At 43.1% G+C, this 15,586-nt stretch overlaps 1 protein-coding gene across 1 annotated transcript in view; it reads right to left on the bottom strand.

Moving 5' to 3' along the window:
- Positions 1 to 3,958: 3,958 nt before the first annotated feature.
- The window catches only part of LOC113212761 (myrosinase 1), a 25,764-nt gene continuing 14,136 nt past the window's right edge, over positions 3,959 to 15,586 (bottom strand). The window contains exons 6-11 of the mRNA XM_052270679.1: positions 14,265 to 14,404; positions 10,635 to 10,701; positions 6,983 to 7,164; positions 6,765 to 6,899; positions 5,635 to 5,741; positions 3,959 to 4,207 (exon numbers count right to left, since the gene is read on the bottom strand). Of these exons, the coding sequence (XP_052126639.1) occupies positions 3,994 to 4,207; positions 5,635 to 5,741; positions 6,765 to 6,899; positions 6,983 to 7,164; positions 10,635 to 10,701; positions 14,265 to 14,404 (845 nt within the window). The 3' untranslated portion in view covers positions 3,959 to 3,993. The remainder of the gene's footprint in view (positions 4,208 to 5,634; positions 5,742 to 6,764; positions 6,900 to 6,982; positions 7,165 to 10,634; positions 10,702 to 14,264; positions 14,405 to 15,586) is intronic.

The following is a 15,586-nucleotide window of genomic DNA, read 5'->3' as shown; positions in this document are numbered from 1 at the left end:
TATTTTGAAAACGGTTATCTGATTGAAAAATTCGGAACTAAATACCATTCGATCAATCAAACCTTCCCTTGTTAGACATCTAGCGATAGACAACGTTTAAACGTGCCGAGACGATCTCCAATCTAACTCAGCTATGACCCTAGACGTTCAAGCTTTAGGATTTTTAACGCAGCAGGTTATGAAATTTTTGATAACCTTGAGATAATTGGTATTTAAGTGCTCGCTTGTGAAAAACACCTGCAGACTTTAAACGTAATATCAACGGTAGGTCTCTTGGCTACTCAAAATCAGATGGAAAGGGTCCCGAGTCTGGTAAGACAAATGCTACCGGAATCCGGACTGACCTCACGTAGGAGGCAATTCGTCGCGTAGTGGTCAGCGTCAAGGGTTACCAATCCGCAGCAACAAGGTTCAAAACCGGGCAAGGTAAGGTGAAATATTAAGAATAATTCAATTCTCTGAGTTACATTCGAGATAACGATCTACGAAAGAGAAAGAAGAAAAGCGCCAGAGAAAAAAAGTACAGAATCATTTTTGAATTTGAAGGTTGCATTATAAAAATCTTATAAATATCTAGATGTCATCTAAAAGGCATCTAAACATAGACGTCTACTGACAGACGTCTAATGGAGACAATAGAGACAATCAAGACAGTCTAATAGACGTCTACCGAAGACCATCAAGAAACTATTCTATATTACTTTGCTTTGTCACAGGATATTTCGAAGGGTTGCTGAAGGATACGTACTTGATCATCCAGGACAGTCCAGGACCATATTTGTCAGTTTCACTGCATTTTATGTCGATTTAGTCTAAAATACTCTTGCATAATCTCGATCTCCCGCAATAGGCATTCCAGCTGATCAAGAATATGACGTTTACTCGTCTTTTTCACTTATTCTACTGAAAAACTACTGCCGAGTGTGTTGCTGGTCGGTTTCTCAATTATTAGTTTCATTTGATCCGAATTAGGTGCACGCATGCATATTTCAGATCAGGCAATAAATCACAAACCCTGTGGACTGTGGGCCAAAATCTTGATTGCTTCTAAAGTCGACTTCTGTCAGGCTAAAAGATGGCAAAATCGCCATCTTGATCCGCCATCTTGATCTAAAGCTGATCCTTGTCAGCCACTCTATGGTAGGGCGTCCCGTTTTTTTTTTTAGAAGTCCGAATATTTTTCCGCGCCTATGCTTTTTGGATTCTTTATCGAAAATAAAAGTTTACGTGTCCCGGCGATTATCTGATTTCTCAAAATTAATGGATGAGCAACGGCCTCAAAGTTTTGGGGTTGTAACGGGTCATTAGGCTCACAAAGAAACTTGGAAGCACAGTTCAGCAGTGAAATTGACAACATATTTGATATTTTAAAGAAAAACAAAGAAGGAACACTACCACTTAAACTTGCACAGGTTTTAGAAGGCGCCCGTTCAAATCCCGGAACATGTATCAAAGAAATTTGTGACAGTAACTCAGCAAGCACTAGTAAGCAACGCAACTCTACAAAATCACAGGAGTATCCTGTTCCTTGTTCAAGTTCAGCAGGCCCAATGACCCTTAGACCTAAGGGCCGTTCTTATCATACTTCGAAAAATTCTGCAAGTTCAAGCCTTTCCGGAGCAACCTCAGATTCTGATTACTGCCTCAAAAAGAAAAAAAAAAAAGGCTAAGCTAGCCCCGGCTAGCCCCTTTAGTACCAGCATTAGAAAGGACAAAAACAACTCAGAGAGGCGCTTCTCACATTCTAAGAACAACATTGGCTGCCATTAATGTGGAAAGTGGAACCAGGTCATCCAAAATTTACAGAATACGAGTAAAAACCCGTAGGAAAATTGCTCGGGAAATAAAGGCCGAGTTCGACCCTCCAGAACGCCTTACTGTTCACTTCGACTCAAAAAAAGTGAATGCACTTGCAGGTAAGTCGGATATTGAGAGGTTTCCCGTGGTGGTTTCTGGACCACTCTCCACAAATCAACTACTTGGTGCTCCAGCACCTAAATCAGTTACCAAGGAACAGCAAGCAACAGCTGTGAAGAAATTACTGGTGCAATGGAATATTGAATCAAAGGAAGAATTAAAATAAAATACTTGCAAAATTATTTACACAAATGATTTCATGTTTAAATAAATTTATTGAAATACAGGTGACGTGTGTTTCTGAAAAAAAAATTGTATACGGCACGTATATGGCGCCATGTATGTCCGGACGCGCTCAAACATATATTTGACATATAACTTGTGCATATATATCCCATATATTGCCATATACGGCCATATATTGGCCATAAACGCCACGCCATATATGTCTCATATATGGGCCGTGTGGTCAGTGCCATATATTTCCTTAAGTTCCTTAGTGACAAATGTTTGCGTACCTTGGTGGATGCATTTAGGGTGCAGTCAATGAAAGTACTTCGCTGGGGAACGTGAAGTAGCAACAAAAAGCTCAAGAGTAACAGTGTTCCCCAAGGAGGGCTATCGTGATTCGTTTTCACCAAATATGGGTAGTTGGAGTGAGAACTCCAATGACGTGCGGCGTCAAGCCCGTTCGGACTTAATTCAACACTTTACAAAAATTTCATCTCCGCTGCAAAGTACATGGTATATACCTCACACACAGACGGAAACGGCGCCTAGGTGTGATTAAACCGCGGTTTCTGATCAGCAGTGAGAATAAAATTCAATAACGATTATTCACGACACAGAATGGTGTCTGTTAAAATCCAAGTGTGCATAGCATCAGGGAGGTCATTCCAAAGAGGGTCACAGTTAAAATCGTGACCAAAACTGTCCTTGACGTAATTTTACGGTAGAAACGACTGTAAAATGTTCTTTTTATCTTAGAGAGCCATCTAGCGGCGAAAATCAGAACTATCTCAATCGATGTGTCGTTATCTTAATTACTGTGGCTTGAAGTTAAATCAGGCTAGAGCATTACGATCGGTCGACCAAATTTCGTGCTCATTGCGATATGTATTGAAAGTGATTTTTCGCGCGACAACGTCAACGGATATTTACCAATTTTAGACGTTATTGATATCTAACGTGATCTTCCCATATACGGCGAATTTCCGACATAGATGCGTGCTCCAAACCCATATATGATGACATATATGTTCACAAAATGGACCCATATACGGCAGACTACCCCCATATACGTCGAATTTCTCCCATATACAGTAAATGCAGCCCATATATGGTAGCATATATGTCCACATATATGGCACTGTATATGTAACATATACAGCATCTTCCGGTCATATACGGGACGTGTATGGGAATTATATGGCACATATACGTTTCGTTTTTCACGGGGAACTCTGTTAGCGGTTGGAAAAGAGGTGCTATTAGCCATTTAGAAGTCCAACTTGAGAAGGACCTACTTTATCTTGCATACCGAAGACATGTTTATGAGACACTGCTAGAAGGAGTTGCGTACACTGATTTAAAATCAATTTGATTTTGTTTTGATTTTTTTGATTTTTTAAAAAGCTCTAAAAGGTCATGAGTCTTGTGGAAGTTATGAAACAGATATACCTAGGACCTGGCAGGGGTCACATGAATAATTATAGCAAAAAGCATTTAACGTACATACTTGTTTCCAAGACCATTCAAAGTGATTCTGCAGTTTTCTGCTAAAATAAGTTGCATTAAGTTAACTTTGTGCTTATTTCTAGATACGTTCAGCAGGCCGAATCAATACTTGATCTTCTCGACAATGCTAGCACACACAACTTTACTGATGTCCGTGTGCCTCGCATTCAAAATAAAAGGTCCTGGGACACGGATTTCACACAGTTTTCAAATCCACCCAAATGAGCTCGCCCGGGCCCCTCGTTCCCCACCGTTTCTCCCTCCACCGTGGCTACAATGTCCAAACTCCTTTTGATGCTCTCTGAAGCGCTGCTTCCTTTTAATTACGAGTCGATTAATATTGGCAGTAAAGAAAGAGTAAAAGTCCTTTGATTCCTTTTTTATTTTATTTTTTATTATTTATTTATTCAAAGACGATAATACACTTGATAATATCAGAACTGTTATGATAACGGATGAGTGCATTCCAGTGCTGCCTGCAGCGGACGTGGGTACTTCAACATACGGTACTACACCAGAGTCGGCCATCTGTATCCAAAATGAGGATGAGTCCTTCAGGCTGCGAGTCAGATTCTTGTCGTCAAAATCGATATGGACAAGCCCGAACCGTCGGCTGTAATAATAGAGCAATAAAAATCACAAGTGGGTACTATACCTGCCGGTCAGTTGAGAGGGAGGGGAGGAAGAACACTGTTCAACTAAATTGTCATATGACAAGAAATATTGAGACGAATAGTTTGTCACAGGGACTGATATGAACCCACCGTCACATGGTGCCAAACAGTTCGTTACTTGTGACCAACCGATTGTCACTTGTGACGACGCATTCGTCAATCGAAATAGATGAAACACTCGTCACGTGACACACTTCGATATTTAACTTGCCAGGAGCCACCCTATGTAGTGGTTCAAATAACTACATCTCAAATCAAATCGCCATCCCTAGTAGCACAAAACTGTCGCACGACTGTCACACAACAGTAGAAAAAGTAATAGGCCTACGGATTATCGGTGCAATATACGAAATGAGAAACATGATTTTATCGCTACACTACATATTTTCCTCGAAACGAACATCTTTTTCGGCCAGCTATCGTACTGGAAGCGAAAAGGCCACTGGTGTGGACTCGACCAGAGATCGATATAAATGCAAGAGAAAGGTAGGTAGTTGAAATTTAATCGACCGGCGACAGTCGTCTGACTGCGGAAAATCAGTTTTGTTGCATTTTACGTTAGGAGTCATTTCACAATATGCCGAGAGGTCTACAGCTCGCCTCTTGTATTTATTATAAGGATTACAGAGCGATTGTAAGATTATAGAGTGATTTTATGATTATAGAGGGATAATACGATTAGAACAAGATTAGAGATAGATTATTCAGATAATAATGAATATGTAATGATTATAAGATGAGGAAGAGGTGGGGTGTAGCCACGGTGTCGACCCGTTACAGTCCTTTCTCATGTCCAAAGGAGCAAAGCTACAGGACCCCCCCCCCCCCGGAAGCCTAGTTTACTCAAATATGATGCAAAGTCTCCGACCAAACGCCACCGGCAGGCTTAGCTAGGCCCGGCCCCTGCCAAACGGAGTTGCCCGCGGAGCGAAGTGAAGCTGGCCGGAAGGGCGGGCCTAGTTTGTTTTAACCTAGAGTTATAAACTTCCTTCTGCCAAACGACTGCTTAGGTAGGCGAGCTGCGGAGATGGTTGCTACAACGCGTACAACCTTCAATCAAAATTTAAATTCATATTTACCCGGGGGGGGGGGCAATAACTCCCTTTTGATGTGCACACATGAATCCCGAAATACTTGATTCCTAGTGATTCCCGTCCGTTTTTATTATTGATTCCTTAAGTTTTCAAGTAGTAGGAAACCCTTATTTCCACTTATTTCGATTAATAATTTTTACCAGTTATTCCACTAGTTTCCCACTAAGCGTAAGCGATTTCTGTCGATTTCGACTATTTTTTTTTATCCTGATGATTCCCAGGCAGGTGTACACATGATTCCCGGAGTTGTTGCCCCCTCGTCTCGTATTTACCTGAATTCAGCTGTCCACTCAAAGTTGTCTATTAAGCTCCAGGCGCAGTACGCTATGACGTTAATTTTAAATTCCTTCATAGTTTTCACAAGAGTCCTTAGAAAAGCCTGTAAGAAAACATGTCCAAGGTGAGCATTGGAGAACAGAGGGGGCTTCAAACTAACACAGTGTGTTCTGTAACCACCCTTCTAAGTCAATAAGGAAAAGTCTCTTTAAAACTTTCTTCTCGCTCAAGCAAAGCGTCATAATGTTTCCTTTCTTCTCTCACATGTCGACACTTGAAACCTACAAGCACGGAGTTCGTGGAGTCTCCGTATAAACCCGTAGTTCCAGGCAGCTCCGTACAGACACGCAGTTCAGCGGGTCCCCGTATAACGTCGTAAGTGCTTGAAAGTCACTTCTGAGATATAGCGCTTCAAAGTTTTGGATTTACATTGCGCCTTATGGGCGGCTGGATTTTCAGACCAGAATTACTTTTGAACTAATTGACATATCGAAATGCGGTTTTCGCTGATCGATAGCCCTTGGTTTCCTCTATCCGACGCACTTCATAACTCGAAATTTTCAAAACACATAGTTACGACGCTATACGGCGGCCTGCTGAACTCCGTTTTTGTACCGAGCCCCCGGGAACTGCGTGTTTATACGGGGCCTCCACGAACTCCGTGTGAATAGATTTCAAGTGTCGATGTTTTACTCAGCTCAAACGTTTGCAGCAGAAACATACACATTTATACTAAGGGTCCGTGCGTGGTCAATGTGCACGGGATAGCTGAGCAAAGCAGGTTAAAGTTTGATAACGACAACAATTTTTTCTGTTTCTTTCTGGGGGAGATGTGAAAAGGTAACTAATGAGTCAGGTTCATCTTGCCGAAAGAAAACGAAAATGTTTGTTGCCCCAAGACGATCCGAATCGAAATGGCAGACTTATCCCCCCCCCCCCTTCCCCCAAATTGACACCTTGGTCTTTTTTTCGTACTTTTACCTTCTTGGGGTCATTTGACATTGTCATTTCGACTCTGATCGACTCCAAGTAGCTTATCAAACCTTTCTTTTCTCTTTACTTCTCTTGGTTTTAAGTAAGGGTCGACCCCTTCCGTCGGTGGGCCTGCTTGTTTTATTATACTTACACTGTAATAGGCCGCTCTCAGTCCGTCTGCTTTTCCAAGATGATAATCCCCGAGACCGTTCTCTGTTATAATGATGGGCAGCTTATAAGTGTTCCACGCCCAGAGAACAGCATCACGAATAGTTTCAGGGTAGATCTACGAAAAAGGGTATTTTGCAGTGCTGGCTGAGTCTTGTTTCATTTCTCCCGAAACGGTTACCTTTGCCATCTTTGACCTACCGTCGAGTAGAGTGCTTCTGAGGTTTGCTCAGTTTTAGTATCTGCGACGGACACAAATTTTAGTTGGTCCAGCAATCCTGCTAGCATTTGACTTGGTTTTATTGTGCTGTTGGCATCGGGGTCCTTCCACGATATGTCCGACATTGAAAAATAGACGTTAAAACCGAAGAAATCCGCGGTACCTGTAATCAAAAGTCAGAGGCAAGTCATGGCATTTGAAAACGATGACATTCAGTTTAAGAATGGGTGGTCGATACATGTTTTTTCTTAAAAAAGGCGGTGGCTCATGTTATAGGTCGTCAAGTCCTGCTCTCCTCCGCTTTACTGCTTCTCCCATCACAATGTAGATGAATGCCAGGCCACATCTCGTGACCCAAGCTTTGTGTTATCGTACGAAACGCTGTTTCGTTGTCAGGCGCCTGGAACACATCTACCTTGGCCTGCGACGCAGTAGTAGCGTGACAGATTTTCAACGTCGTCATTCTCTTCGCAGCCGTGGAGGTACTTCCTCGCAGAACTGCCCCAGGAACACAGCGATGCTACCCGATTAGGGAAGACAGGCGCCTATGCGAGATGTCACAAGTGTTTGTGATTCTGGGCATATCCGTTTGAAGCAGTTCCACGGTGCAGGAGGGGACAGGGCAACAGTTTGTGGTGGACTCGAAAGCCTCGCCATCCTGTCGTGTGACAGTGAAGTCTACGAGCGCATCGTAGCTTAGGCTTTCCTCAGCCCCCTCCACCGGGACGAACGCCAAGACGATGAGGGCGTTGTGGAAGTCAGTCGTCATCGCTTCGGCGTTGTGCCATTAAAATAAAATGGGCTGAGATTTTGAAAATCGGCAGATTGAGACGAGTTGCATCCGGGACTTGCCTTAAAATTTGGGCGTGTGGTACTTTGGGTGAGTTGGCAGAAGGGCAAGATGCCCGATATCAGATCAACAGACCACCGCAAACAACATCTTAGGCTTTTTAACGTCGGAATTTTGTGTATATGATTATCCAATGTTCTACGGCTCCCTAATTTCAAACCGGGAGGTATTCTAAGAAACCATTCGGTGAAAGCTGAAAAAAAGAATGCGGGTACTACAGTTCATTGTAGTTTTCGTTTGCTTGTTTCCCGAACTCTTTACTTCAGCTCCACCGAAATGGTTTATTCCATGAGAGAGGGCGGTTTGAGAGAGTTGCTGCCTGTTTCATTTTCCGGTTGGAGATGTTTTTAGCCCGCCCTTCTGCTTTGAAAATGCTATCCAGTGGGCTTATGCAAACGACCTAGTGTGTCTCTGCCTTTCTGTTCCACAAGAAGGAGATGTGCTAGAGACTTGAAATTTCAGGGTATCTTAAGGTTCACTCCTAGAGAACGAAATGCCTACGGCAAATCCTGGCAACCACCCCTAAGGGTGCCAATAGGGGTCTCCAGGGTTCAAATATTGGCCCAAAAAGTAATTTTTTTTTTTTTTTTATCTTCTCCTAAGGGGTTACTCGTCAAAGTAGAGCTCTTCGGGCGAAAATTTCATCCCCTTAACCGTTTAGGCCGGTTTAGGCGCGAGAGCTCTAGCTAGGGTCTTTTAGGACGAAAATAAGCTAAAAATTCCTATAGTGAACAATAAGTTGTAGAAGAAGGCCTAACAAGCAGGCCCGCCCTTCCGCGAAACAGAGTTGCCAGCTCCACTTCGCTCCGCTCGGCTGGCAACTCTGTTCGGCACACTGTAAAAAAAATTCTGAAAATTCAGTACATGTTTTTCAGAATCGGCACTCTGAATATTGTTTTCAGACTATTACTCGAAATTTTCTAAGTTTAGACTGAAAATCCAGACTCTTTACTCTGAATCAAGTTGCAGAGCAATTTGACTGAATATTTTAAAGTATATTTTCAGACTTTACACTGAATCTACAATTCAGAGTTACAGGTATGAATTTTGAGTGAAAAGTCCACCGGACAGGCGGACGAAGCACACCAGTAGCCGACGCTGCTCACCACGCAGGTAGCTGGCAGCCGAATGGTTAAGATTGCGGCCTCCGAATCTGAAGGTTGGTGGTTCGATCCCAACCAAGAGCAGTACCGAATGGACAGAAATGTCCTCACCTGGGCATAGCCTTCTACCCCCACAGCTGATAGGTCGCTCACCATGTATTCATTTTTAACATTTTCAAAAAAATATTTTCATACCAGCCGTCTGAATTTTCAGACTAAGTGGTATGGTAAGGCACTACTGAAATTTCAGACAGAGGTGCAGTCTGAATTTTCAGACTACTGGTCTGTAAAAAAACTTCAGACTAAAAGTACTGAAAATTCAGTAAAACTTTTTTTACAGTGCAGGGGCCGGACCTCCTTGGCCTGCCGCCTTGCCGCACGTTGGGACTTTGATACATCTAGCTGCCTTAATATTTATCAGACCCCTCTTTGGTCTAGAATTGTAGGGGAAGGTCTAGCGATAGCCGTGGTACCAAAAGTTGCGCCAAAAGTCTAGCCAGATTTGAACGGCTAGCGCTGGAATCCGCAGAGCGCCCCGGGACCCGGGCGCCGCGCCGATCAGCCAACGCCCAACGCCTTTTAGCACGGCAGACGGCGTTCCGCTACGCCACGCCACCTCAGCACGCATTTCCGCAGTTCATAAACATGTTCTGAGATGAACTCTGAGATGTGTCTAAGCACTAACCTGCGTATTCGTACATTGTTTAGGTCTGGTCTAGACCAGTTGAGACTCGCGCTGATGTGGCGTGGCGTGGGTTCACCGTTACATCCCTTTCTCGTCTGTGTGGGTCAATCTTTAAAGACAGAGAGTTTTAGCGGCCGAAGGCCCGCTACATCATTTGATTATGTTCTCGAGCAAATCGCGTGATGGAAATCTATCGCCGCCGACAGGCCAACCAAGCCCGGCCCCTGCCGAACGGAGTTGCCGGCAAAGCGGAGCTGGCAACTCCGTTTAGCACAAGGGCGGGCCTGCTTGTTCTATGACTTTGCTTGCAATGTGACATTGTAATATAGAATTTCACTTCGTGCAGACCAAACCGAAAGGGAAAAAGCATTGTTTCCTGATCTGTTTCCTACCTAACGCTCTGGCTGACACCGATCAAGTTGCCTTTGACCCATGTCTAGGGTAGTCGCGGGCCTGGTAGCGGGGCAAGACAGGCGGTTGAAATTAAGTGAAATGCCCTGTAGGATATTTCACGTAGTTCAAACCAGATTCAAAGCAGTTATCTTTCCCTACTGTTTCCTCACTGCCGCTCATCGACTGAAGAGGACGAAGTTCGCGGACCCGCTACCGGGCCAACGACTACCCTATTGACTCGTCCAAAGACATCGTCCTCGTCAGCCAATGAAAGCCAGGGAAGAAACCTCTAGATTCGGTTTAAACTAGGTGAAATGCTCTATTGACAAAGTGCATTGAGAGCAGGCCATGAGCTAGTCCGCCTTATTGCATGGGGTGTTTATATAGGGTATTTCACTACATAGGTGCCTGCTAGAAAACAACAAAGGAAACAAGACTGTTCTTCTCGGTTATTCTGTAAATCCAATTTAAATGATGTGTAATATACTAAAAAGCCAATAAATTGTTCGCATGGAACACAGATAAATTTGGTTTTCAGGATTTCGTAGTGTAACTCATAGTTCATGGAACAGTCCATGCAGATCAGTTCTTTTGCTACTTGCCATTAATCAGTCGTTTTTCTTCCTCGGAAAATGGTTGCAGCTTGCTTCCAAAGACATCTTTAACAGGCTGTGACAATGGAAACATTTGCATAAGCCAGGTAAAACAACACACAAGGCGAGGAGATTCAGGTAACTGCTGGAAATTGTCAAAGTCGGTCTTGGATCTTATGGAGAGCGCCAATGGCATCCAAGACCAGGTCCTGATATACAACAATGCTTGACCCAGAGGTACCCAGAGCTGGCGGGTGGTGTTCAATGGGGCTGGACCCCTGCGGGAGACTAGGACTAGCGGAAAGCAAGCGGCAGCTCCGCGCACGGTTATCGTTGTTATCAGCGTATTTTGACTTGTAGCGAGCGAGTTAAATAATTTATGGGCTCCTGCAAGCCTAACAAAAGAAGTGCGACAGAGCTGTAGATAGCAGACTATGTCTCATCGGTGTCACATGTCCCATCCTTGGCCCTTAATTTCCAGTCTTCTAGTGATTACACGTCTCTCCTAGTCCTTGTTCTCTGCAAATCTAACTGTACAACAATTTGAGAGTTTCAACTGCTTAACTAAAATATATACAGCTTAAACTGCAAAACTAAAAGTCTTACAGATGAAACTACAAAACTGAAAAGTTCTACTGTTTAAACTGCAAAACTGTGTACTTCAACAGTTTGAACTGTGCAGTTTAAACTGTTCGACTACACAGTTTTGCAGTTTAAACTGTAGAACTTTTTAGTTTCGCAGTTTAAACTGTAAGACTTATTTAATTATGGCGGTTTAAACTGTCAAGCTGCTATACATTTAGATTGGCAGAGTGTCCAAGTGTCCACAAGAAACAATGTCCTTCGTAGTTCCTCTTTGTCTAGTCTTCCCGAAAGATACAGATACAGCGTCAGCTCTACAAGGTCATGTGTCTTGTATAGTCCACGTTTCTTTAATACATAAATGATGTCTTTAAAATCTCGCCATGAACAGACTGGAAAAGACATATGCCTTTAGTGGAATAATGATGCTCTGTCTATCTTGCGGGATGACCCCACACCGAGGAACTAAAAACAGGCACAAGTGTTAAACGTCTTGTCTTGAACGACTGGACATATCCGGATTGGACAAAACATCTGTCCTGGAGTAAATAGAGCGACTGAACCTGTTTCGGATCAGATTTTTGTATTCCCGCCCTATACTAAAGCACACAGGGTTTAGAACAATCGCGTAGGAGGGCACCTAAAGCATAGATCTTCCATTACAAAAAGCAATTTTTTGGCGTCCGTACCTGCACTCGTTTCGGAGTTATGGCAGTTTGAGTATTGGCGTGATTTTGATCCGAAATAGGGACAGATGAACATATTTTGGATCAGCTTTGGATCAAGATGGCGATTTTGTCATCTTGTAGCCTGACAGAAGACGACTCTAGAAGCAATCAAGATTTTTTCCCACAGTCCACAGGGTCTGTGAATTATTGCCTGATCCGAAATAAGCATGCGTGCACCTAATTCGGATCAAATGAAACTAATAATTAAGAAACCGACCAGAAACACACTCGGCAGTAGTTTTTCAGTAGAATAAGTGAAAAAGACGAGTAAACGTCATATTCCTGATCAGCTGGGATGCCTATTGCGGGAGATCGAGGTTATGCAGGAGTATTTTAGACTAAATCGACATAAAATGAAGTGAAACTGACAAATATGGTCCTGGACTGTCCTGGATGATCAAGTACGTAACCTACAGCAACCCTTTGAAATATCCTGTGACAAAACAAAGTAATATAGAACAGTTTCGACCAGCATTAAATCGAAGCTGCTCGCAAAACTCGACTTAAGGAGTTGTGACTTTTAACCCGTTTCAACCTCTACCCGCGTTTTAACCTGACATGACATTAGATCGAATCCACGTTTGAAACGTGTTCTCTGGACCTTCAACTTAATATTGATGCCTGGGTTGACGCGAAATTATGCGTACATACCAAGTAATGTCCATTAGATTGAACCACAACATTCTCACACCTCCTAAACAATGAATGCTCATGTTCAATTCGGCCGCGCGAGCCGCTTGGGTGGATGAATCGATGGTAATTTCTGGTAGAAAACGACCAACCTTTTCACCTAAAAAATTAAAACCCATCTCTAAGAGAAAATAGACATCTATTAGATGTTTAATAGACATCTACTGCTAGACGGCAAGTTGTCTAATAGACGTCTTCGGTAGACGTCTTGATTGTCTCTATGGAGGCATCTATTAGACGTCTGTCAGTAGACGTCTATATTTAGATGCCTTTTAGATGACATCTACATATTTATAAGATTTTCATAATGCAACATTCAATTTCAAAAATGATTCTGTACTTTTTTCCCCTGGCGCCTTTCTTCTCTCTCTTTGGTAGATTGTTATCTCGAATGTAACTCAGAGAATTGATTAATTCTTACTATTTCACCTTACCTTACCCGGTTTCGAAACTCGTTGCTGCGGATTGGTAACCCTTGACGCGGACCAGTACGCCACGAGTTGCCTCCTACGTGAGGTCAGTCCGGTTCCGGTAGCATTCGTCTGACCAGGCTCGGGACCCTTTCCCTCTGATTTCGAGTGGCCAAGAGACCTACCGTTGATATAACGTTTAAGGTCTGCAGGTGTTTTTCACAAGCGAGCACTTGAGTACAAATTATCTCAAGGTTATCAAAAATTTCATAACCTGCTGCGTTAAAAATCCTAAAGCTTGAAGGTCTAGGGTCATAGATGGGTTAGATTGGAGTTAGATCGTCTCGGCACGTCTAAACGTTGTCTATCGCTAGACGTCTAAGGTTGTAGATGGGATGGATTAGAGTTAGATCATCTTGACACGTCTACACTGTGTCTAGTGGTATACGTCTAAGGTCGTAGATGGAGAAGATAGAAAATGAATCATCTTGACACGTCTACACTTTGTCGAGCGCTAGACGTCTAAGTACACAGACAAGTTAGACAAGAAATAGATCGTATCGGGTCGTCTGTTTCTCGACGAAACCTAGTCGTAGATGTTGAAAGATGTCTACTAGACCTCTTTTAGTCATCTACGTCTAGTCGTCTAAAAACTTTGACCAGCTAGACGGGCATTAGAGGATCTATCGAAATCTATTGACATCTGTTTTCTCTTAGGAATACATTTGGGTGAGGGAGCGTGAGTAGGTATTATTGATCCGAATTAGGGGTGATCCAAAATTGGTTCAGTCGCTCTGAAACAAACCTGGACAAAACGGCACAAACCAAATACATTCTCTACAGGAGTCTGAGTCAAGACATGCCAAAGTAAGAGCAGCGAGTCATTCTACTGACTAGGTAAGGACTAGACTGTATAAATACATAACATGTAAGTCCATCGAGACATATAGTAGACATATGCAAACGACATGAAGACATAAAAATGACATTCAAAAGAGCAATATCAGTCAAGGTATTTCGAAGACTTCATCAACCGACATCAGGACATCATGTGCCATTAAAAGGAGGTGAAACACGAAAGACAATGATATCATAAAGACTGAATTCATACATCAAATTATGTCCATCATATGTCGATCGCTTCACCAGGGTATTAAGAGTGAGGTCTACTAGACCTTGCAGAAAGCAGACGCAAGGACGACTCCTTTCTGTGTGAGGTTTTTCAATACCTGTGGATAGTCTCCGAAGCGAACGGGGTGAAGAACAGTCCCAGCTTGAGCAAGGTTGTATACGTCCGCTGCATAGACATCCTCTGGGCTGTTGGACGCTGGCCGGCCATGGACTAGTGTAGCCGTGAAGCCGAGCATACCTTGAGAAAAAAACCAAACCATCAGTCCATGGTGGAGTTAAAACTGGAGTCTTCAGCGTGTTGCACACTACCTAACGATCAACATGAGTTAACTTGTGATAACGGTCCGGCTTAACGGCAAGAAAATGAAAAGCAAGTAAAACACTAGTAAAGTTTATTTAACTTTTGCCATTTTTAGAGAGAACCCCTTCATTCGTTTGAGCAGACGTTTACGTAAATTCCAAGAATAGGCCTTGGAATATAATTTTGTTCAGTGCACAGTAAACAAAGGGGCAATGTTATGCCAGAATTACGCAAAAATACGTTCATGTGGTTGTGATTTACGATGGCTCCTAGAAATAAAGGCCGAATTCCCAGAGGTCTAAAACGAAGAGGCCGATGTCGCGATGCTTTGAGCCCCGTGCCGTTTGAACATCGGACCTTTTGTTTTCAGTGAACTGCGGGCGAATCCTTAGGAATACGTCGAAAGTACTTAACACATAAATGGAAAACGAATTGCCAATCTAAATTTTAGCTTTGTTTTTTTTTTTTAAGTCCGGATTCAGTCCATTATGAAATTCTCGTCTCAAAAGCCGTGAATATCCAAACAAAAACGAAATAGAATTTGAAAGTTCCTAGGTCTTTTAGAAGCAGCAAACATAGCTGGTTCGAAATACTTAAACGAAAAAAAATCTTGCCTTTGGTAATGAATCCACTACTGCAATATCTTCACTAACTGAAGTCATTCGTTTAATCGAAGAATTGTATATGTGCCTGGAGTAAATCGCTTGTCCCCATTGCAAAGCACGCACGGCGTTCCGGCGCTTGCGAAACAACGCAACTCCACACAGCGGTCCGGCGCTGGCGAAACCACGTACAGCTCTTAGGCGCTGGCGAAACCACGCAGTTTGATTTTTTAGAATTATACCGTTGGAAAGGGGTCGTTTCTCTCTTACAGAATATAGTTATCTCAATTTTTTAAACGAACCAGTTTCTACCACACGGGCCGCGCGCGGGGGGCCAGAGCGTCAGGTCGCCGCGACCACCTGTTGCATCTCAATTCCACATTACTTCAGTACCGCCAACAATAAGCACTGTGCGACGTCTTACGTTACGTCTCACGTTACGTCTTACGTTACGTCTTACGTTACGTCTTACGTTACGTCTTACGTTACGTCTTACGTTACGTCTTACGTTACGTCT

The sequence above is a fragment of the Frankliniella occidentalis genome, unplaced genomic scaffold (genome assembly GCF_000697945.3).
Source record: "Frankliniella occidentalis isolate FOCC.00 unplaced genomic scaffold, Focc_3.1 Scaffold134, whole genome shotgun sequence".
Taxonomy (NCBI): domain Eukaryota; kingdom Metazoa; phylum Arthropoda; class Insecta; order Thysanoptera; family Thripidae; genus Frankliniella; species Frankliniella occidentalis.
The sequence above is the reverse complement of the archived record's forward strand: the minus strand, read 5'-3'. Positions and strand labels throughout refer to the sequence as shown.